Source organism: Rhinolophus hipposideros (assembly GCF_964194185.1).
Source record: "Rhinolophus hipposideros genome assembly, chromosome: 6".
Classification (NCBI taxonomy): domain Eukaryota; kingdom Metazoa; phylum Chordata; class Mammalia; order Chiroptera; family Rhinolophidae; genus Rhinolophus; species Rhinolophus hipposideros.
The window spans coordinates 97,251,526-97,276,572 of record NC_138052.1 but is presented as its reverse complement, the minus strand read 5'-3'; the positions used below and the strand labels follow the sequence as shown (position 1 = coordinate 97,276,572).

The window sequence follows — 25,047 nt, the reverse complement described above, 5'->3', positions numbered from 1 at the left end:
GTGTGGAAACGTCTGCAAATTAATGGCAGAGCCCAAGCAAAGATGCCACAGAATTTCATCCCTCTGTACTTTTCTGAACAGTTCCACAGTATCCGGGACAAAAGTTAAACACTAGAACAGGTGTTACAGGAAACACAGGAAGCTACTTAGGACTACTTCTAAAAACACGTCTAAGGGACACAACAGGGTGAAATGTTTAACTTACAAAAAAAGATAAAATGAAACAAAAGAGGATGAGACACAGAACACCGAGGGAAGGGACGACAGTACAGTACGAAGCTGTGCCTCTTCTCTTCAAACAAGACAAGCGCTGCCATGAAGGAAATGTATAGTTACCTGCATCCATATCTGCAAAGAATGGAACAGCCAGTAAGAAAAAGAAGGAACCAGAAATTCAGTGTCTCAGAGTTGGATTTTGAAAGGTTATACGGAGAGAAAATATAATTTAGAAAAATTGCGTGTGAACTATACCTGAATTAGGGAACACGGGGAGGGGGCTGAATGGGTATTACTATCATAATTTTACTTAAAGCAGAAAAAAACCCACAACATTATGGATATGTTAACTGAAGAAGTGAAAACCTAATGGCACATGAAATGTCTTCTCACGCAAAATGATTATCAAATGTTTATAATGCAATATAAGGGGAAAACATACTCAAGCATAGAGCGGTCGGTGATCTGAAAGGCTCGTATGTATGACTGAGTCACAGGACATACAAATTAGGTATAAACTCAATATCGAGATCAATGTCTGAGCCGTATTTCAAGGACTAACACTGGATTAACATGTGACAGGCCAGAACTATCGGGGAAGAACTAAGTTCAACCTCATTTCATGGTTCTACTGCTGCTCCCAAAGGCACATGGCATATAATCGGTCGGCTAAAACACTATGCAGGAAACACTATCCCTTAGGATTTCTACGGCCTGCTAGTTTAGTACTTAGACATGTGACACATCACAGTAACGATTTAGAATAGGCTACAGCACAAATCTGAAATGCTAAGGCCCGAGGCTGCCCGCCCCCCGACGTACCTTCGGGAGACTCTTCCTGGACGTACGTGCCGGTCAGGTAGCGGTGCACCAGCGCCGACTTGCCGCTGGCCAGATTGCCCACGATCCCCTGAAACAAAGCAATGGACGGCCGTTACATATCACGACGTCAGGCTACTCATCGATGTGCAAAAGCAGGCAAAACATTCAGTGAGTCCCAACAAAATCACAACTACACATTAGCTGGACGGTCAAAACTGGGCTCATGGGATCCTCCTGCTGGAGGAAACGGGACCCCAGCACCTTCATTACCGCCTCCCCTTCTCATAAGCCTCTACGGCTCTGAGGGGGTGGACACTGTCCCCACACACAGCAGTGATGGCATTCTTCCAGACACCGTGTGCAGTGGGGACATCAGGAAAGGGTGTGTCAGCCAGCCCATCATTTATCATGAACCCCTCATACCCTAGCAAGGTACAGTGGGTTAAATGGGACACGGTGGCTGGAGGGTAATATGGAAATGCAGAGGACATTCCGGTGCATTCCTTTGGGGCTTTGGGTAGGAGTCTGGAGCCGGCTGGACTGTGTGAACACAACTGTACCGGGAGGCGACGGTGTGGGGGAGGGACTGAGGGTGAGGCCGGTAGTGGCCGGAGGAGGAGAGTAAGCTGCTTCTCTGGAACGCAGGCTCCATGCAGCAGGGCTGAGAAAGGGACAGAGCCATGTTAAAAATGACCGCGAAGAGTCAGGGTGATGAGAGGGGCACAGCCCTCACCAGTGAGAGGAGGCTGAACGGGTGGGCACTTGCTCAGAAAAGGCTCCCGTCACCATGGCTGAGACACCTGGACGTGAGGCCCCTCAGGAAGCGTCCCTCACCTGGGCTCATTCCCCCTTTATCTTCTCTGAGAAGCTGCTTATAAAGAACGTCTCCCTCTATTTTAATCTCTTCCTTCCCCACTAGAACTTTCCTGTCTGTGTGGGTGCCGTCAGATCAATTCTTTAAGAAAACAAGAGACCCGCCCTGGGTATAGGTCCACCCAAGGAGGAGCCTGCCCTCTGTGCTTGGCCACCAGCCTCAGGCTCGAGGCTGAACCTGCTTCCGGTCGCTACAAGGACACTGCCCCCAAGGTCACCAATGACTTCTATCGCTGCAACCCCTAGCCTTTCTCTTGCTCCTGACCCAGCCCCAGCAACAGAAGCTGTAGACGAGGTTCTCTTCCTTCAAACTTTCTGTCCTCCCCAAACCCCCTCAGTGTACGTGGGCTCCTTCCCTAGAGCTCAGATTCTCCTAGATCTTCTGCTAGTTCCTCAACTCTAACGCCCCCATGTATGCCTGGTCACATCCCACCTACGCCCAGGAAGCTGCTAATTCCAGAATCTTGTTCTCCAGCGCCCTCAACCCCGCCACTCTTCCAGGTACAATGCAGCAGCTACAGCGACCGGTACTGGCACCTTAGCCTGGCCAGTTCTTGCCATTCTCTCCCCAACCTGCTTACCAGCCTCTATGACCCCACCCGCCCCTCACACCAGATACCAGAAGCCGTCCCCATTTCCCTCCATTCCCAGATGTCAGGGACCCTGGCTCGCACTTTGAAGCACCTTCACAAACACAGGGGTAGCCTGTGTTGTCTGCTGGGGCGTGGGAGGTTGTTAGTTCATGTCCCTGTTGGTGAGCTCCCCCGCTTCACCCCGAGAAAACCAGAGGGACTCTGACATTACCTTCTTCATGCTTACTGCCTTATTTCATGCTCCTGAGACCACTTCCACTGCCCAGGCCAAAGCCCAAGTGTTTGAAGAACTATATGGAATTGCCTCCCTCCCAATCCGGGCACACAGCTTGTCTGTCGACACACAGGTCACAACACTAATGCTCACCCACTCTTTCAGCTGGGCACCCCTCCCTTCCTCACAAGGCCAGCAAGGACACACCTCTGAATCCCTACACTTACCAGGTTCCTACCCCAACAAAGTGCCTGGTGAATATGGGGGTATGGATGGAGGGAGGGAGGGAGGATAGATGGATAAATGGATGGAGGATGGATGGATGACGGATGGAAGGATGGAGGAAAAGAGGGAGGATGGATAGATGGATGGATGAATGATGGAGGGGAGGGAGGATGGATGGATGGATGGATGGATGGATGATGGAGGGAGGGAGGAAGGGAGGATGGATAGACGGATGGATGGATGATGGAGGGAGGGAGGATGGATGGATGGATGGATGACAGAGGGACGGAGGGAGGATGGATAGATGGATGGATGGATGATGGATAGATAGATGAAGGGAGTAGGCCGACAACTTGAAGCTTGTCACTGCAGAAAGACTGACGTGGTTGGAATGGGCTTGTTACCATGGAGGGCAGCCTGGGGAACATCCAGGGATTTCCGCACTTAGGGGTGGCTTTTCAGGCGTGTCTGTTTGAAGTATGTTTTGTAATGGGTAAAAATGTCACGAAGGTTCAGGTCCCTTCCTAACTGAACCTTTTAATGCTTCTTAGTCTCAACTGTGCAGTAATATGCAGAAAGCTCAGGAGCATCAAGACCAAAGGAAACGCCAAGTACGCCAACATGTGGCTTGAACATTACACCCTGGCAGGGCGACAACCTGGGATGGGGAGGGAAGGCGGAGCTTAGTCGGGGGGACATCTCTTCATCCTGGCGGACTTCTGTGAGGGCGCGCGGCCTGGCTCTGTACAGGGGGCCACAGCCTTCCCTCAGCCTGTGTGTCTCAGTGGGCGGGGCTGGAGAACAGACGGAACAGTTTGTGCCTGCGTTCTTATGGCTACGCACTTCTTTTATTTTTTTGGAGGGGTGAGCTTGCTTTGATTTTTGGACATGAATGTTTTATTCGACTTTTGGGGAAAGTATTTATTATTATTATATTTGCTTTGTAAATAAAAGTGTAAAATACTAAAAAGCACAGAGGAAAAACCCCCCATTATCTGCAGTCATGGACTCACCATTAGTTAATTAATGGTTGGGGTATATTCTTTAAGACTTTCCTATGCTTAAATTTTAAAAAATGTAATTACAGTGTATGTTATAAATCTCTAAAATTATTTGTAATAAGTAAAATATGCCTGAGAACATGAGACAATATAAAGAACATGACCAGCTTTTTTATTCACTATATCTTGAACCTAGAAAGTGAAAGTTCCTTACAATTCTACCCCCAGGGACGACCGCTATTACAGTTTGTGGAATACTCCAGATCACTGATTCGCAAGCGTTTTGGTTTCAGGACCCCTTTATACTCTTAAAATTTGAGGACCCCCCAAAATATTTTGTATGTGTAAATTGATGGATGGGAGGGTGTGAGGGAAGGAGACTGGCTAGTTGGATAAACGGATGATGACATCAGTAATTGGAGCAAACATGGGAGAGAACAAATTTCGCACAAAACTAAAAAATAAGTTAAAATTTGACCTTTCTGTATCTCCTAACCCATCCTGCTCTCACCCAGACCATATCCTAACAGGTCTTGCTGTCTCCAGACACCTAGATCTTTCCACATCACTCACTGCCCGACATACTACTCCTACTCATGGGTCAGCAATGAGCTGTCACCTCCTCCAAGAAGACCTCCTAAAACCACAGCTCCCACTGGGGGCCTCTCGTCAACGCGCCTGAGCCTCCTCCTTCCAATGCTGTCTCATGACTTCCCTCTTTATCTGACCAACATCACTGTGTGGGTCTGACTCTCCAAGAGCCGGGACTGTGTGCCATTTGTCCCTGGGACCTGTGTGTCCCAGCACGGCACCCAGCACAAGGCAGACTCTCAGCAACAGTGGTTAAATGAAAGAATGTGTGAATGCACAACTCCAAAGCTAGTGAGTATAAACGAGAAGCTTCACTACTACGGCTCAAAGCCAGACTGTGGACAGGCCCCAAATAAAGTTGTTTCCCTTCCTGATTTGACTTCTGTCTGCTTTTTACCTTGGGCCTCTGTAGGCGAGAATTTTCACCTATTAATTATTCTTTTGCTCAAGGGCACCTGCTGTTTGTCAGCTTCATGCTGAGAAAATCCAAAACATCATGGCACAGAATGAAATTTTTAATTAAGATTAGACTTTCTCTTTCCCGAGGAGGCAAATGCTCAAAATCAAACACTGTTCCGCCTGGCAGCGTCCCTTCCTTCTCACACCAACGCTGTGCAAAGCAGAGCTCAGCCCTTAGAAAGGGCAAGTCAATCAATCCCGGGGACGGGATGAGGAGGGGCGGGGTGGGGTTTTGCCGGGTTTGTTTTCGCACATGAGGGGCATTATTTTAACTTGAAACACAGGCACCTGCGCAGAGGAAATAAAACAACTTAGGAAGAGGGAAAGCCCCATGAGGCCCCCTGAACTGCTCAGGCTGGGTCTCCAGGCTTTGTTGGGGGAAACAAGGCAACATGGCTGAGGGTGTCCTGAAATCTACAGACCCCTGGATTTGAGGTGGACACACGTCGTCACCACCGGCCCTTCACCCTCTGGGCAGGGCCACGAGTGGTCACAGTCAGAACCTGACGTCACCACATGACGAGAGGAGAAAGAGCACCGGATCTTTTTAAACTGACTTCCTGACCGTCCCTAAACTCCACCACTTACCTGCTAAACATGTGATTTGCTGAAAAGGAAATCAAGGCTCACAGTAAAAATCCCAGGTGGGAATGCAATGGAACCCCACAAATAGGATGTGACTAGTAGCTGCCTAAGCCCCTGTCTCCAGGCAAGAAGGCGAAGGTATCTGTTCTTTCTGCCCAGAGAGCAGCACTGAGCGTGTGCTGCCTGCTGGGCACAATGAGAGCAGCCGCCGCTGGCAGCCACTGTGGCACCAAAAGCTACTGGTCACCGACTGCCCGACCGTAACACCACCACAGAATGCACAAGGCATGGTACCACCACTCGTGACAAGAAAGCAAACATTGACATTTCTTTCCTTGGACAGACTCCAGAAGCTTTCTTGCAAAATAGGACATAAAGAGCCCATTAGAGCCTTGCCATTATGTCACTTCATCGCTGCGTTTGTGAAACAGTCAGGGCTTCCGCAGGCACTGACCTAACGGGCCACCTGTGCGGGCTTCGGACGAGGGCAGGAGACAATTGCAGGCCTATGGACACACAGAGGCTGGACAAGGGACACTTTCTGTGCACGCTGACAGCTCCTTAGCCAGGAAAGCAGCTGCTGAAGTGGCCGAGGGGATGAGCGGCCGGCGGCCTGCACTTCGGGAGGAGCCAGCGGTCCTGCTGGGCTGTCCACACGCAGGTGAGGGGACAGCACGGAGAGAAGAAGGGAGCTCCTTCCACACACCTGCAGTCTCTCACACTTCTGAGTCAGCCCCCGTGGCAAACTCCAGCCCACGTTCAGGGAGTGTATTTGGGAACAGGAGCCCACGCCGCCTTTGAAGGTCATGACCTCCGACAACCCGGGCAGTCAGTGCAGGCGACTACAGGCCGCTGGAACGCCAGCACAAAACAAGGCTCCGGTACGGGTGTCCTCGGCCACGCTGGCGTGCACACACGGGCTCTGGCAGGAGCCCCACACCTTTAACCACCCAACCCGGTCTATGCCAGACGGTTCAATACACTCGGTGAGCACAGTCAGTCTGTAGCACGGTCAGAAGCATGGCGGCGGTGGCTACTTCAATTTAAATTAATTAAACACAATGTTCAAATTCAGCCCTTTATTCCCACCAGCCACACTTCAGTGCTCCAGGCACAGGGGCCAGTGGCCACCACACTGGACAGCGAAGACGCAGAGCGTGTGTGGAAGTCCTCCAGGCAGTGCTGGTGTAGACAGAAGACACGGTCTGGGTCTGAATCCCCGCTCCGCGCGTCCGGCTGCAGCTCCCTGGGCAACGTCTTCATGCATCAGCAGCTCCAGCTCCTGCCCATGGAGTGGGGACAGTAACAGTACCCAGCTCCTGGGGAGGCTGTCAGGACTGAATGAGACACTCCCAACACGCCCTGTCCAGAGCAAGCGCTTTCAAAGCGTAGTCCGTCCTCGCGGTCCCCGAACAGCATTCCGGTGCTTTAGGCCGACTGCGGAAACCACATGGCACGTTGGTCTCACGAGGGCGTATGTGAAACTGGCCAACCTTTGTGAAACATTCCTGGTGATGACAGAGCCAGCTTGGCAGCAGCCGTTTCACAGGAATGTGTCCTGCCGGGTTCACACCATGCCAGGCACAGTGGTGACAGTACAGACAGCGGAAGGTGGCAATTTCAACATCAATCCTGCAGAACCCAGGCTTCTGAAACAGGCACGGGGACTGACGGAGCCTCTGTCACCCGTGAGAGAAGAAACCCGCTGGCAGGGGCCCGGAGCAGGCTCAGCACTCTGGTGGGAAGAACGAGGGGGGAGGAGAAGGCCCAGCCGGCAACACCCCGTGATGGCAGCGGGGACAGGCGTGCCAGACGTGACAGGGCAGGACCAGGAGGGGCCACGCCTCCCAATGTCAGGAGGCCTTCCCACGTATGGTCCTGGTTTTAAAAAAGCATCCCTTTTCCTGGTGACAAAAGTCACATCCTCAGAAATTGTATACGCTCTCTTCGGAATCTGGGTGTTCCTTAGTGTGCAAGCTGGGCAGCTCAGGAATGAGAAGCCTGTCCCATGTCCAACCAGTGGGAAGAGGGGTCCACGGGCGCGTGGGATCACTGGGCAGACAGGCTGCAGCTGCTGACCGGTACGGAGCTCGGGAGACCTGAGCAGGCCCAGGCTGCAGCCAAACCTCCTCAGCGGAGCCTTGGACCGCTTTCATCTTCCAGTCGGAGCCCATCATTTCAGAAGTTTACACACACATACACGCGCACGTGTAACCATACACACACATATACAAATACATCCCTCAAACGCCCCTGACTTCCTAACAAAGAACATGTCTACTTGAAAGTTACGTGTCACCTTCCTTCATCCTGAGTGTGGTGTGGGCGCGTAGTGGGCTGGTGCTCGAGACCCAAGTCAGTTTTTAGAAGCTGATTTGAAGCTTCAAATAATCCCACTGAAAGAATATTTAAGGTTTATAATAAAAACAAAGTTCTTTTAATTTTATGCCACTAATTTGTAATGCAATAAAAATAGTCACATTTTTTAATGATGAATTCCAAACCTTGATGGATCATTATAGAAACCTTCCATGATATTCCATAAAGAATAAATAAAGCCATGGTTCTCTGTGTGTGTGTGTGTGTGTGCACACGGGTGAGTGAGAATCAGAAACAGACAGAGCCAGCAAAGGGTGGGTTCTGCCCTGCACACACACGGCTCTGGCTGGCCATCCAATGTCACCACCACAGGCACGCTCAGGGCTCCAGCACGCGTGGGCCCCAAACTGCCAGCTACACCTGGCCCTTCCAGGGACACCCAGAGGCAGGCTCCACCTCTGGTCCCCAGGGATGAGCAAGCCCTTCGGGATGCAGGCCTGGGTGTCTCACAGGCCACCCTGCCGGCCACGGAGCCCAGGCCACCCCTCTCCCGCCCCAGGTCCTGCAGGGGAGGAAAGACACGTGCCAAGGCCACGGGAAGCACTCACCACTTTGAGCTCCGGGACAGACCGACTTAACGTCCATTCCTGGCTGTTCACAAAGGCGTCTGCAACACAGGAAGGGAACAGAGAGTTAGACGAGGAGTGGCTGCCATGCGCGGTCAAAGGGCCCACGCGTGCGGCTTTCCACACACAAGCTCACTGCAGACGGCGCAGGCCACCTCCTCCTGTCACCTCCCCCCCACAGAAGCTGAGGCTGCCTGGGTTCACGGGGCGGTTCTGATTCCTAGTCTGTGTTCTGTCCCCTGACCTTATGGCACACGCTGCCTGGAGAGCCAGGCTCCTGCCAGCCCCACAGGTCCCTCCCCAGGGGCGTGGAGACCCTTCTGACTGCACACGTTTGCAAGTGTGAAGATTCAGGCGGCTCCTGGCTTTCCCAGGAATGACCCTCAGCCAGCCCGTCAACTTTTCGCCTTTCGGTTTTTCACTGAAACAGTCACTTGTCTGAAATCACACCAACCAAGTGATGGTAGATGACGGCTGGATTTTGGAAATCCAAATGTTGACAACACCGCAGTCTATGGTTCAGAGTTTTGTTGGAGTTTGGTTCCACACAAACATATCAGACACTGAAGATCCCGTCAGCACCCTTTAGGATATCACACAGACAAGGGGTCCCCAGCCACTGGGGAGCCCAGCCCCCACCTGGTCTGCACACTCCCCTGCCCAGCCGTCTGTGCCTCTCACCCCCGTGTGCGCAGGGGGACGTGGGCCCACTCGACACAGACGACCCAATGGCCTGACTTCCACGTGTGCCACTTCTCATCAAGAGGCCCCCACAACACCAGAGTGTGACAGCTGTGGCAGCCACCATGAGTGGACAGTAAACACCTCTCCTGCCTAATGGGACATACGTGCTCTGTATTTTCCACAAATTCAGGAATTTGACCACTCTACGTTATGTCCACACATAAGTAAGTGACTCACAAAATGCCTAAAAGTCAAGAAACGCCATCAGTTTCACACAGATGCATGGTATTCACGTGGACGGCTGTGGGAATGGCAGCCAGGGCCGTGCAGTTCCGCTGGGGTAGGGCGAGGGAAGCCAAGAAACGTAGACAGACGCAGGGGGCACGCGACCCACGGTCACACGGGGGCGGGTGGGCGGGCAGCCACGTGACAAAGCGGACACCGCTGGCCCTGCAAGGACAGAGGCAGAGGTCCACCGACGCTCGGGTGGGACGGGCCACCAGGGGCTCTGGTGCTGGAGGAAAGGATGGGACGAGGGGTCAGGACAACACGGTGGCCATAGCGGAGCGGAGAGAGGCAAGGCTGATAGAGACGCCTCGGGGAACCTGACACCTGCGCTGAAAGAGTGGGGGTCAGCGCTCGGCATCACAGGCTGGACCCGGGGGAACCGAACGCCCGGCAGGTGGGCAGACGTGCACCTGCAGGAGCTCAGAAGACGTTCGCAAACGTGACGATCCGAGCCACTGCTCCTACTGAAGTGAGCACGCTGGGGCTCAACATTGGGGTGCACGTGGCGTTGTGCACCTGAACACCCCCTCTTTGGTCAGCCAAGCACCACCCTAACGTGCTCAAGACAGGACATCACCAGCAAACAGATAAATGTGGCTGGCACGAGCAGGGAGCCTGACCACGGCAAATGTAAGTAACATCGTTACCAGAAACAGCATCACTAATTAAGTTGCAAAACACTTATTTCCTGTCATCCACTGCTCTCTCAGGAACTGAGAATGTGGCTTATAGGACCTGTGGCGTGACCCCAATGATCTAGGGAAGACAGGAGAATAAATGACAGTGATCCCCTCGACACGAAATGCCCCGAGATGGCTGTATGTGTGACACCCAACACTGGTGGTGTGTGGATGTGCACACGTCCCCATCACGGAATCCTACAGGCCAGAAAAACAACACGTGAAGTCTCAACTTCCGAAGCGATAACCACTATCCCCAAGGTATGTGAGGGTGTGCGTGTCTGTGTGCACGTGCACGTGGATAAAATACACACGTGAGCTGGCAGGCTGAGAACATCTGGGGCAGGATCAAACACTTAACAGTTGCTGATGTGGGGTTAGGGAACCAGGCGGCTTAGGGATAAGGGTACTCAGACTTTCTTTTCATGGTCTTTCAGTACCTTTCAAACTTTATACTATTTGGCACGTAAAAACTTAATACAGTTCTTTAATATGAACCTTAGTGGTGAAACAAAACGGGTAAAGTAGGAATTAAAATCAGCTCAATTCATTAAGGCAATGCTGCTTTTTAAACACACACCACCAAAAGCTGATGTTTATCACAACAAATATTAAAAGTTCATTATAAATTAAGCAGGTCTCCATTAAACAAGGACGCCTGATTATATAAACACTGGAAGCGTGTGTAGCACCTTTTTACTTGCAAATATTTCCTTACTCAAATAGAACACATTGGTGTTCATGGCAACTAGATTAATAAAATAAATGCCTGACTTAACTGACAAAAAAAACTCCTCTCCCATTCAAAGCCATTTGTTTAAAAACCTTTCATTACCTCCGTTGCTGCCCCCGTCAGAATGGAATGCTGCCTCAGACGAGGCTAAATGAAAAACGACGCAAGATTAGCAGAAGACGTCCATCCAGGACACTCCTTTATCCAACTCTTCTATCGGGACCTCTGTGGGCTGGACACGATGCTAAGTGGGGCCACAGAGACAAACGAGGCGCAGCCCGTACCTGGAAGAGTTCATCGCAGGGTGAACGGGGCGGGGGCCAGAACAGGCTGGCCGCCCCATTTCACGTTCACCGTGCAGCCACGCGTGAAGAATAAACACGCTTCGGAACCCCCCTGGGAGTGTGTGTGCACACGTGTATGTCCCTGCACCAGTGAGAACCAGAAGCCACAGAAGATGGGTGTCATTTCAGAAGAGGCCATTCTGCGCCCCACCCAACTCCCCCACTTGGAGCAGGACAGTGAGCAGACGCATCCACGCACTGGCTCCACGCCACTGAACTTGAGATGCTCACGTCACACACAGCCGGCCGCCATCGATGGCATCTGGCCTGCCAAGACACTGCAGCTCCTTCCGCCGTCCTCCCTGCGGGCCGGTCAGCAGGGCCTGGCTGCTGCGGCCGCGCACGAGTCCTAACACAGTTTAGGAAAAGAACCCACTTCATCATTTCTTACCATTGACATGGCACCATTTCAAATGACATTCTATTATTTAGCTTGAAATAATATGAAAAAAAAACCTCTCAAAGAACCCCAAGGTCAGGGAACATAAAGCAATGAGGAACGTTTAGCAGGACTAACTCTCCCAAACTCCTAGCTTCTTGAACAGGAATCTGAAGGCGGTCAGAGGAAACACATGACCCTGCAGGCAATGGTCAAAACAGACCCACAGGGACGAGGCATGAGGACACAGGGGGCGGTGACTCCAAGAAGTGGAAAACCAGTCACTGCACACGGGGGTGGAAAGGAAAAGGCGAGCAATTAGATGGGGATTCTTTCTTAGCCCTACTTATTGGGAGGCGATGACCAAAGCATCTGGAGTTTAAGGAAAACGCACCTACCCCCGCTGTCACCTGCTAAGGGCCCACCGTTCATAATCGTGGCGTATTATCATTATTTGGGTTCTTAAGAAAAGGAATTCTAAATCATGAAATGTGATGCCAGCAGTAAACCTTCCTAATCTTACCCCGTGTTAACGTAAGTCCAGCGAGCCCCAGCGTATGGAAATGCTTTGTGACCACAAACGCCACTGTCCTGACGCGGGATCACGAAGCCACCAAGATGGCACTTGCGAGGTCCAGCTGCCAGGGTCTGGACAAAGGGTGCCGAGCAGTAAGAAAAGCGCAATTCCACACGTCTGGGTCATCCCTTTATGGTGCCTTGAGCAGGTTGTGTTTGTTTGCTTTTGCTGATCTGTCTATTTTTATCATCAGCTTTCGTTAGTCCTAACAGTCTTTTTAAATATGCAATTAAATAAAAGTAAGTGTGTGCTTTGCGTGGCCCTCCCCCAGCACTGCCGGGTGGGGAGGTCGCTGGCCTCTGTTATTCCAGGCTGGGGAGGACAGCTGAGACGTGGACGTGTTCACACCACAACGTTTCACTCCCATTTTGGTGTCTGATACTCTTGACCGAATGGGTTCCTGGGTTGACGAATACGTTAATACACATGGAGACAGACAACACTGCCGGAATGAAGCCAGTTCCTGCCCTGCCGGGTGAGGAGGATACGGTGAGCGTGGCCAGGGCCTGGCACCCGGTTCCCTGCAGGTGGCACACCTAAGCAGGCCCACGGGGCTGTCGTGCTGTGTTCACCCCCAAACACTCGTGCTCTTACGTCGAGTAGTGGGTGTGACTTTGGACTTCTTAAAAGAATTCTGAACATGTCTGCTTTGGAAACAAAAGACAAACAGTGGAAAACCCCTTCACCACACTCTGCAGACGTCCCCGCTCTCCTCCACGTAGACGCCCTCTGCCCCACTTGCTGCTGTCCCCCACGCCCTTCTTCTACAACCTCAGAAAGGTGTATGGCGGCCAAGGCACCCTGCACCCACCTGCCTCACTCCGCTCCCTCCTGTTAAGGGGCAGGGCGAGCCAGCGAGCTGGGCTGGGGTCTGCTGATCGCAGGGCGTGGGCAAGGCAGCCAGCTTCCCATGAGACGGGCTAAGACTCGTAACTAAGAGCCACGGTCCGAAAGGAGCCTGGCCTCCAAAGCTGCCCCGCCCTCCCGGCCCCCGGCCCTGGTCTGTCGCCCAATGGCACCCCAGAATTCTAACACAATCGCCTGCACTCGGCTGTCTTTGAAACAGAGTGGACGCGCTCCAGAGGACACGCAGACCGAACGCTTCACAGGTCTCTTGAAAGCGTCTCAAGCTCTTGCCCCCAGACTTTGCCCAAGTCCCTTTCCTGCTCTTTTTCAAAAGAGACACAGCTACAAAGGACTCCAGGCTTATGTCAGAGGGAAGACCCTCTCCCAGCACACAAGCTGCTTCTCTGAACCTCCCCTTCCAGGGCCACCATCAGCCCCAGACCAGCCACGTCTCGGCCACAAGGACAAGACTCTGGACCCCAAGGAACACAATTACCCACTGACACTGACAGATGACAGGAGCCCAGACCTGAGACCAGCTGGGGCAGCGGGCTGCGGAACAAAACCAAAACACAACAAAACCAAAACAGAGCCATCGGCTGGTTGTTTGTGTGTCCACTCCTGGGTAAACGGTTTCATTTCTTATCCCAGACTTCCTTAAAACCCATCCCGACCATAAAGTCCCTTCATTCTCCACTTGCTAATAAACATAGGGATGCCGCTCTAGGTCCATTTTCAAAAACACTCGCATGCAGAACCACAAATCTACCCAGGAAAGTTAAGATCCTCATTAGACGCCACACAAAATATGCGCTCCAATTTGAAAGCCGGAAATGTTCCTTTCTGCAAAAGCCTCTTGGACCAAAGAGCAGAAGCCAGGAGGCCTGGGGTGGGTGGGGGACACAGGCCTGACTGCTAGCTGCTTAATTAGCTCCTACTGCCTCCAGGGACCGTGGATTAATCACCTAATGCCTAATTACTACGAAGCCCAGTGAAGAAACAGTCCAGCCTGCAGACAAAATAGTTAATTCCATGCGAGATAGCAAGGCTCCGCTTTACCCTCTGCGCTCCTGTATCATTTTGTATAACATTATCACAGCACTGACTCTTCCACTCTCTTCACCTGAAGTATCAAAAGCCCAAAATTCAAGTCATGAAACCAATAGGATTTTGCAAAGTAGCTGAAAAAATTGTCCCCTGTCCTTGAAGCATTTTCCTCCAGAATCTCCGAGTTTATTTAAACTGGCGAGCATGAAGACAACTACAGACGACAATAACCTCCTGGTTCCAGAAATAACCAGCAACGCTGGGGTTGAGATCCAGCAGTGACATCACCCCTTCATTATGTCCCTCTCCCCAGAGCCTGGACTGTGACACGCAGAAAAGCATCAAAGCCGTAGTGACTTCCTTGTTGCTCATTTCAGGAGAAAAACAAGCACCAGGGAAGGACAATCAGGAACTCCTGGCAGAAGAGTCCCTTTCAGTTAAACTAATTAGTTGGATGGACAATTTTATTAGCATCTCTGGTATTAAAACTCCAATAAAAGGGGATGTTTTCTTTTCTCCTGATCTGCCTGTCCTGACCCTTCCGTAGACACTAACATCCCTTCTCTCCAAACAAGACTGTGAAAGACTTTGCAGGAGCACAGAAATTACAATGAGTAAAAGCACAAGTCTTCTTTATAAGATGCAATCAAGTCTGCACAATGCAGGCAAACAACACAACGTCTCCATCCCAAGTAATTTGGTTTACAGACAATGATTTCGGTAACAAAGAAAAGTGCCTTGGACAGAACACCACCCACGTCACATGACTTTCCGATTGTCTATGTAACGAGGAACGGTGACCCTGGACCTACGGAATGAGGCAGGCAGAGAAAACGATACAACATTTCTTTGGAGTCTTGTGATTGAACTTGTCATACTGGGGACACACATCTCCTGATCAATCACCTGCTGCGTTCCAGGCTCTCACTGCCCCCACCCTCCCCAAGTATGGCTAGAGAGGGGGGTCACTTCCAGAAGGTCCTGCAAGCAAGGCAGCTTTTAACCCCTCCCTCTTTACCTGTGTGTTTCTCACAGTGTGCTCACCTGGGACACTTGGGGAAATTGGCTGCCCACACTCACCCTCTTAGAACTGCAGAGCCTGCATTTCTAACAAGCTCCCCGAAGGATTTCTTTACCCTCCCTTATTCCTTCCATGTTTCAAAATTTGCTAAGCAGATGTTGCAAAATGTAAAATTCTGACGACATCAGGGATTCAGACCGGGGATGATGGGAGCTCCGCTTCTCCCACCTGGCCCGACTCGTCCTGACGTCGCGGCCCACAGCAGAGGGAGACTGTCATGCGGGAGACCCTGCTCGCTGCACCATGTGTCGTGAGGAGTGTCCGGCGGGGTCTCTGCTCCCGCTCCGCACATAAGAACGCAGGACATGGTGAGGCCAAAAAGGAACAGCCACAGAGCCATAGGTAGGGGAGTCACACCACTATGGTCTCACTGGAGGCTGGGTTTACACAACGTGCGACCTGCTGTCTGCTTTGCTGCTAACCGACCGACTCCCCCTCCCCAGTGCAGCTGCGGCAGTTATATTAGTGGCCAATTGGACAACCGGCTACAGCTGACGGCCAACCAGCCACAGCCGACAGCCATCTACTACCCGAGCCAGCACCTTTCCACGTGAGGCCGAGAGCCTGGAAACTGCTCTCCAGGGCTCTGTCCCCACAGAGACCCAGAGGAGGCAGAGGGAACTCGATGCCGGGAGCCGGGAGTCACAGGCTGACCGCGACCTCAGTAAATTTCCGGGTCTCTTGACACTCAGTTTCTGTGCTGGTAAAACGCAAGTACCTGTATTTCCCTCCTACTCAGAGAGGACACGCGGGATGGATGGTGTCGCACATCACCTGCAAACGGCCCACCCACCTGCTATGGGAGCCCTCCATTGCTTCTGGGGAGTGATTAAAGAGCAAGGCTTCTGGAAATCCATTTCCTGGGTGCTGCAGCCACTGGGGTGCACACACGCTACTGAGTTCACTGCCTGTACCGGGGCCACAGGGGACAATGGGCCACAGGTGAGTACAAAACAACATGTGACCCGAAAAGCCTTGATTAAGCAATCAAACCCCAACTGTCAGCTACTGCAGTTCAAAGCAACCCATGGACTTCAAAGGGAATGAAACCCCCAAAAAGTAACATCGGTAGGTTTCAATCCCAGGCCAATTTATAGTCACTGAACCCCAGGGAACTGCTGTTTTGTAGGTCAAAGTGCGCACTGAAGGACATGCGTGTGCACTGAAAACAGGATCATGGCGTGATGACAGGCGTGTGTCAGAAATTCTGCAGAGTTCCAAAATAATCCTTGGAAACACCTCTGTCCATTCTATCTTAGCAAAAACCAACAAGATCAAAGGGACTGAGAAGAGGACTCGGGTAAACCGAGAAACCTCCCAGGGACTTGAACGGAGACGACGGCGTGCCCCCTCCTGCACCTGCACCACCTGTGAGCCAGTGGCACCTGGGGACCAGCCAGGGCAGCTCAGCGTCTGCACAGGACAGGCCTCCACTTCCACAGCTGGCACCGCGTCCCTTCCTCAGGGACTCAGCGCCCTTCATCAGACAAGGGAGCCCAAGCTCATCTTCAGGATATGAAGCCAGCCGTCCTCTGGCTCCTGGGCTCACTCCCCAGCGGGGCGATGGACTTCCAAATTAGCAACCAGGAGCACAGCATGTGGCCACAATTAGAATGGCTTTCCGGTCTTTCCTTCCCAATCCCGTTTGGCTCCAGTGACCACAAATACAGGTTCCAGACAAACCTCACGAAATTATACACGAGGGTAAAAAAGGGAGCCTGAAATTGCAGGTGAAATTTTTAAAAGAACCTATTATCTTGGGGATTGAGACGTTTACGTGAAACCTTACATTTCACAAGCATTTTCTTTAAAAAATTCTTTTTAGCAACAAAAGCAGGAGCATTTATTTTCAGTTTAAAGCATCCGTAATCCCAAAATATAAACGAAAACCACGATGGGAAACAGAAAGCGCGTCCACAGAGCGGAGACCGCGACTCCTGCTGCGGCTCCGTTTCTGTGCTGCGGCAGGAAATGCATGTCCTAATAAAATAAAGAAATCCATTTCGAGGCAGCAGGAAAGAGCCACCCCGCAAGCTGGTTCAGACATAATAAGTTGATGACTCTCAACTGCAGGACTCAACAGAAGCTCACTGGCACAGTCTGCCACGGTATAATTTAATTTCTTACTTAAAAATCCTCAAATCTCTAAAACAAATGGAATAAAGCATAAACCCTTGGGATACCAGATTTGTTTTAGGCTTCCCTGGAAGTTCAAGTTGTTTTTCAGGGGCCTCAAAGATCCACAAACAAGACAGTTTCCCACCCTGACATCCCCACAGCCCCGCCCGCCGCCATTCACAAGGTGCGCGTACAGGGGTACAGGGGGACGTGCGCCAAACACCACGCCAGGGCCTAAATGCCAAGCACCGTTCCCGAATCCTGACGCGACTCAGAGTCCTTCTCAACACTACCAGCTCTAAGCAGAGCATTCTCTTCTCCCCAAAAGAATTCTCCACCCCACCCCCCACACTCAGCAAGTGTGGCCAGCGCAGGCGAGCTCTGGGGGATTTAAGCTTTTAGAGGATGGGTGACCCCTTTTCCCTACATTTTCCTTAACAGTGTCCCCAAATGCTTCACACCACACCTGGTTCCAGACCTCTCCGAGAACACCACTGCTGTGCTGGGTGTGTGAAAAAGACATGGGTCTGAGGATAAGGAAAGTAGGGGTAGAGGATTTGAGAATGAGAATGGAGAGAGAGCATGATTTTCCTTTCCTCCTTCAAAATGTGAAAATGTAACGGTGACCCTATAGCTTCTCTTTTTGAAATTTAAACCTCTGATGAAATTTGATTTGACTTGGGACTTTTTGAAAGATTCCCCCACCCCGTTTTGTTTCCCTCCCCTCCCACCAAACCTCGAGGACTGCTCACTGTGCATTTCCTCTGCACCAGTCCCACGGGTTCTGTTTACTTCGGACCAGTGTACACACCTAGTCCAGTAACTTGGGGGGCTTTTTTGTATCTGTGTGGGGTTCATTCCTGACTCTGGGGCCGACCAGCCTCTAGGAAGGGCCTTTTCCTGAGGTGGCCTGGCCAATTTCTCCTTCCTTTGCCCCTCCCTGTATGTCTATAAAACCTTTGGCGGTATTGAGAGGGGAAGGCAGCCTTTGTGACAGGGAGTCCACTGTCTTCCCTTAATGCTGGCATTTTGGAATAAACCTGTTTTCCTTTCCACCAAAGTCGCCTCTCGAATTTTGGCTTTCGTGGGGCGAGCAGCCGGACCTTCTGCATGGTAACAAATGCAGGGGCCTGCCTCCAGCCTGGAGGGGCACAGGACAAGTACCTTCAAAGGCCTCTTCCAGCAGCGCTGACAGCTTCTGTTGTTTCCTTCAGGAGGATGTGCATGTCGTTAGCTGGTGCTGCTTCAGTATAATTAATCCATAAATAACGCAGCACTCCCAAAACCTGCGGCCTGGTTCCATCTGCTTTCTGTTTCCTGGCTCGTAAAGCCAGGGTGATAATGGGTCTTGCTGCAAATGTCTTTCCAGGGCAGGCTTTGGACCCCCAGGCAGGAGAACCCTAAGACCCCAGCTCTTATAACCTAAGAGACAGGACACGAGCATTTTCACGTGCACAGGGCACAGCTCCATCTCCAAGTGCCAACCGGGGGCCCTCTCTCACCACTGAAGCCCTGAGAAGACCAGCGTGGGCAGAGCGTGGGCAGACCGCTAAGCTACTCCCCGCTGCTCCCGTGGCACCTGGCGCAAAGCCTCACATCTTGCTGCTTCCTTCCTTCACCAGGGTGTCACCTCCAGTTTTAGCTCCCAAACCTCCAGAGCCTGGGGGTGAGTTTGGACACCACCATTTGGAGATGACGGAGGAACTGAACTGCAGTCCTCATAAAGCCTTGTCTGCTCACTACGGTAAAGGAGACAGAACGCGCGCCTTTCATGTGATGAAAGCACCAGCATTAAAACAAAGACTGCATTTCTATTGTGTTAACCCTTATGGTGGCAGAATGCAACCTGGACGTGGTCATTCACTTCCGGAAGGACATTTCATGGCTCTAAAGAGTAGATTTTGGCCAAGAAATGCTCTAGGGGGTTTACAAAGAAGGAAAGACTCAATCAAGTGCTTGGGGATCCCATGGGCAATGGGCATTCAAAGGGGGTAACAAAACTTTTGGGGAAAAGTACATTCACCTTTAAATATACTGTAGTAGAATTGAAAGCTACCGTGCTATGAAAATTCCGCCCCAATTTCCCCTGCTAAACCACTGCGACCGAAACCGTATTTTCTATTTCAGCTTTCTACACACACCAAGACATCCCAAACCAAAGACACTGCTTGAGTACGCAGGACGCCTCCCCACAGCCTCACCCCAACACCTGCCACCTGCCCCCCCACAAAGTGAGGAAAGCTATGGGGGAAAGGAGGGCACAGTTCTGAGCGCGGAGTCCTGGCGAGCCTCACCTGCCCAGGGTCCTCTCTCTCCTTCCTTCCCGTAGAAGCCAGGGGTCAGGGCTTGTGGGATGCCCAGACTGCCTCCATCCCCCCCGGCCTCCAGACCGGCCTCCAGACCAGCCTCGGGGACAGGCGCATGTCACTCTCCGGTCTGCGCCCCAGGGCACTGCCAGCGGGAGCCTGTTAGAGACCCAGCACAGGGACTGAACACAGAGTGCACATTCGACTGAACGGCTGGGCCTTGGAAAGTTTCTATAAAGTGGGACAATGCACGAGTATTTAAAATCATGGCTGGTGTGATTACTAATTATGGGCTAATAAAGCCACCTTCCACACCGAGCTGCTACACGGAAATGTCCTTGAGACAATGACCCTAGGAACACACCGCGTCGTGGCTCCACCACTAAAGAGCCACTTGCCATGGCCAGGGACCCACGGGCTCCTGCCGGTGGCTCCTGGAACTTCTAAGAAACTAAAGAATGTGGTCGTCTCAGACCAACAGCAGAACCCTACATGTTACGTGACGTAAAACTGTAAACAGACTTGAAGGATTCTTTAAAACGCTGTAACATCTAACACCAAATTGCAGAGTCCTTGAAAGTGAAAAGCTGAAGAAGTAAGGACAGTTTATGAAAACGTCCGAATCAGACATTGCCAGAGAAAACAAATCGATAGGTTAAATTCACAGCCATGATTCTGAAATGAAAGAGTGGACAGCTGTTCTTCCTTTTGCAGTCTGAGTGGCCGTATATATTAAAAGGTCATTTCTACTGTGCAGCCTAGATGCTGAAGGTAAGGCGACAACCACTTTATTTGTGGAAGTTAAGACAGAGTGAAAGAATCAAGAACAAAATCTCCTGATTAAAAGAAACACTGAATTAAACAGGAGAGAAGACTTAGATATTTACAATTCATTTGCTGAATTTCTGTCAGTCCTGTGCTGGATATAATTGGACCTGACAGTTTTAATTCCATAAAGAATTGTCAACAGTTGGTAATATTTTAAATTCATGGTGCAATTAATGTTTATAATAAGAGATGGCCTGATACCAGAGGATGATGAATCCAGAAGACTACAGAACAAGCAATCAGAAGTAACTCTTTCCCTACCGCCCCTGAATTTCAGCCAGAACAGCCAGCAAGAGGTGGGTGGGGAAGGGGAGGCGCGTGGTCCTCGCGCCAGGGTCACGCTCCCCCAACAGCAGGGCGGAAAGCACAGGAGCCCAGTGTGTGCCACCAGCACCTGTCCATCTCTCCACCGGGACTGCAAGGAGTCGTGGTGGCAGGTGAGTGCTCCCGTGGTCGGCCTCTCCTCAAGGTGCTTCGTGAGGACTCACGACGGGAAACAGAGACAGTTAATAACCAGCCCCCCGAGGCTGCAGGTGGGAAGGCCTGCTTCAAGTCCACGCTCTGCGCAGCAGGCAACTGTGAGCACGGCGCTTGGGCTCTTTGGACCCCACTCCCTTTATCTCTAAAACCTGGTCCCTTCTGGCTCTCACGACCCAGAATCTTCTCTTCTATGAACACCCTCCCATGCAGACGGCAGCCGGCTGGGGCCTGGGGCAGTCTCAGCTTCTCCCAACTGAACAGGCCCAGGCTGACCCAGAGGGAAGTTTCAAAAGCCCTGGGTCCCACCCGGGGCTTCATAATGACCTTCAGGTAAACAGCCCTTGGCTTAATGGAGGTAACAACAAATCAAAAGAAAAAGAAGTTGGGGTAATTCTCTATGTAGGGTTGGGGCAGGGCTCATCTTGGGAGTTAGCGAGAGCAATATCGCCCCACAAATAGGTCTGCAGCCCGTGCACAGGAAATGGGCAGATTTCACGGTGCCACTGCCAATTTTGTGGCTGCATTACATGATGAGAGTAATACTGCCCATTAGCTTGTAATGCCCAGCAAATCTAATCACAATTACGGTCCTGGTATCATGGACCCACCTCCCCTCTCTGTGGGCGTGGGCCTGGCCTCATGTCCAGGAGACGGCCAGGCAGGCTGCAAAGGGAAGGGCCTGCCTCGTCGTCATACCTAAATGTCCACTGTCCACTCCAGGACCTCACGTGACTGTAGGTCCCCCACTGTCACTGTCATTCAGGGTTAGCATGGGTCTGAGCAATGGATTCCAAAGTTCAAAACAAAACAAGTGTGCAAACTCCCTCCCCTCTGGTCAGGGCAGCGCCCATCACCGCACTGTAGTCCTGGCACCCGCCCCCCCCCCCTGCATGCAAGCACCGCTCAGCCCCCGTTCCCAGCATGAAAGAATTTCCAGTGGTTGCAGAGAAAGGGACTAAAACCTGAAGTCCACGTGGAGGTGCAGGGGACTGTCACAAATACCGTGGGCACCGCAGCCCCACGATGCCCATGGCCTCTGAGAACCACCCGGTCACTTCTCCTGCAGCTCCGGGCAGGACCACCATTCCCTGCTGTCTCCTATGGCCCCTGGGCTTGGTGCTCCCTCAGTCCTACGCCCACACGGGCTCTCTTGGTGCCACCTGCCTGAGGTATGACCTACCTCTTATCTCCTTCCCGCTGCGCGGTACCCCCTACTGCACCTGACCCTGTGCCCTGATCAGCTCAAATCGACACCCCGTAAAATACCACACCCTGAACAAAATCTGGCTGTGTGTGGAAAAGCCCCGTTCTGAATTACGTATAATACACTGGGTTACAGAACGTGTCACCTGAGCCCACAGCTGTATACCAGGTAATTAATTAATTAGTCAGACAGCATGTAAACAGCTGCAAAGAAGGTCATCTGGACTCCTGCAACTAATGTGCGGGCGGTGCCTAGCTCTCAGGTGTGTGTGGGGGGATGGGGAGCGGCGTTGGGGTGGGGGTGGTTCTTCTTCCCTCTTACACTGACTTCGGTCCTGTTTTAATTCTTTACCATGGGCAGGTACACGGAAGGTGATAAAACTACTTCCTCAGATAGGAGTACTACTGTGAGATGACCCACCCATGCGGTGACCAAGGTGACAAACTAAGAAGCTTTTAGAGACCAGTCTCAATGTCTAAGCATCAAAAAGCATAATTAGGGAGGAAACACAAGAAAAAGGTCCCCGTTATTTCTGTATTTCTTATTCCCCAGACTACGAATGTCAGAAAATCTTACTTGATTCTGAAATTACAAGGTCCGGGTAATAGTAAAATGATAGACATGGGATTTATATACACAGGTGAGGCACTCTCAACCCCCCCCCACACACAGGTGAGGCGCTCTCTCCCCCCACACACACACAGGTGAGATGCTCTCCCCCACACACAGTTGAGGTGCTCTCTCCCCCCCACACCCGGGAGTGATTGCTCAGAGCCCCCACCAGGAAGGCGCCCAGACCACAAGGCCCCGCCCACCTGCTGAGCGTGTACATCTGAGCCCCACATCCCGGTACGTGTCCCCTTCACGGCACCCTGCCCGTTCCCTGACACCCCCGCCACAGCAGTGCCTACAGTTCACTCCCTGACTCAGTAATTCACCCGGAGCTCTGGAGTCAGGCCCCGCACCACAAATCATCCACCACCAACACCAACCTGATTCTCACCCTCGAGAAGCACAGGACTAAAGGGAATGAGCCCACGAGAGGTTCCTAAGGACAGACTGATTACGCTGGGCAGGAAGCACAGGGTACTGTGGTCAAGGGTGAGCGGGAAGGCTGCCTGGGGGGAGTGTCCCTCAGGAAGGGGTCTCTGCAGTGCTGCCATTCAAGTTCTGGGACCTGGACCCCGAGCAGCTGGGAAGAACTTGGGGGGGAAGGGTGTGGCTTGGAGCCCAGGTCAGGTGGGCATTCCCGGTACAGCTGAGGGACCAGATGCTGGAAGAGAACGACAGGTACCCCGCTGAGGGGCAGGTGGAAGGTGGATGTCGGATGTCATGGTCAGGTATGGGGGGGGGGGGCAGAAGAGCAGGTGGGGGCGTGGTCACCTCCACGCGGTGTCCACACCTACCCTAATGATCAGTGGGCACAAGGGGACCAGACCCCACGTGGCGCCTGATGTGGGGCCTGCCAGGCGGGCCCGCAGGTTCTGGCTCTGCACACACAGAACGTCTTCTACAGAAGGCCCCGGGAGGGATACCCACTGCCGGGCTCATTCTGCTGGCCCGCTGTCTGACCTGACTCTGTGTCACCGGTGTACACCCTCTGAGGAAAGCTATACGGACGCTGGAAACCCAGTCTATCTCGCAGCTAGATAGCTGGCTGCCTAGCTATCCTGAGGGTGCTCACCGCTTTGAAAATTCTCACATACACTGCGTGTTTATTTCTAGGAAACTGACTTTCGCATCTCCGCCTTGCCTCTGAGTTCCCTGGATGTCATCGGCCGCTGTCCCCAAGCGCGGTTAGTGATGCATGCCAGCGAGCGACTGAGGGCAGGTGGGGCAGGGGCACCACAACTGAGGCCACACTGAGGACACGGGAGGGAAGTGAGACACGGGTCCCAGGGCAAGGCGCCCCCCTCCCCTTGAGGGCTCCGCAGATGTGAGCCCCCAGCGACAGGTAACGGCCTTCCTCTGCCGTCCCCTGGAGTCCTGCCCACAGGTGACCTTGCTGGGGTCACCCCCACGAATGACCACGCTTATCTGCTTGAGACCCGGTGTGGCTGCTGCGTGGCAGGGCAGGGAGGAGGAAGGGGTGACTCAAAGGTGATCAGACCCCTCCGAGCCCCAGCGGGATGTGCCACATCTCACATGATTATCTTTGAGTTGTGGTCTAAGCAGCTTTTGAAGATGGGTTTACTTTTGCTTATTACAATGGAAGTGCGTAAACAGTCCCACCTCTGAGAGTATGTCACTGGCACCACAGCATTTAAAAGGGACCCCCTTCCCCTCCCTAGATGGACAGCGTCCATCTGTAAAGGCTGGCCTTTCCACGACGCACCCTTGGCCAGGCGGGCACGTGGACCAGCAGCACGTGCCAGGAGGAAAGACGGCACCAGTCTAGCGCCCCAGAGCCCAGGCTCCTCAGAAAGGGGTGGACGGCCCTGGGCCTCAGCAGTAAAATCTGGCGGGAGGGGCAGAACCTCTCAGAACAACCCCACCCTAATACTCTGGCACTGTAAGTGGGTGCTCTGAGATCCCAAGCCCAGAGCCTAATCAGAGAAAAACCGGGAATGCCTTCCAAGGAGGCTTCTGGCATATTTAAAATAGCAGCCAGGAATCTGTGCCAAACCCTCAGGCCCAGACTTCATGAGCTTGCACGGCTAGATTTAGAACTCGGAAAATAAAACCACTGACTTGAACTTCTCAAAACCAATACAAGACGGGACTGGAGGGGAAAAAAATCACGAGCAAAGACAAACACCATCACTTCAACCAAAGATACTGCAGGAGCAACAAAAATCCAAGACCCAGGTACCACCCCAAGCGGACCTGCGTCTGCCCAGCGGGAACGGCTGCCCAGCCAAGCACCACTCCTGGGACAGAAGCGACAACTGAGGATGTGCCTTGACGCTGCTCACCGTCCAAGTCAAG

At 52.3% G+C, this 25,047-nt stretch overlaps 1 protein-coding gene across 5 annotated transcripts in view; it reads right to left on the bottom strand.

Annotated features, from left to right (window-relative positions):
* AGAP1 (ArfGAP with GTPase domain, ankyrin repeat and PH domain 1) overlaps positions 1–25,047 on the bottom strand; it is a 521,440-nt gene that overhangs the window by 336,501 nt on the left and 159,892 nt on the right. For 4 of the 5 annotated variants that reach the window (XM_081051871.1, XM_081051872.1, XM_081051873.1 and 1 more), the window contains exons 2-3: positions 8,507–8,565; positions 1,039–1,126 (exon numbers count right to left, since the gene is read on the bottom strand). In XM_081051871.1, coding sequence (XP_080907997.1) covers positions 1,039–1,126; positions 8,507–8,565 — 147 coding nt within the window. Of the gene's footprint in view, positions 1–336; positions 349–1,038; positions 1,127–8,506; positions 8,566–25,047 lie in introns of all 5 variants that reach the window. The other variant, XM_081051870.1, reaches the window with a different exon arrangement.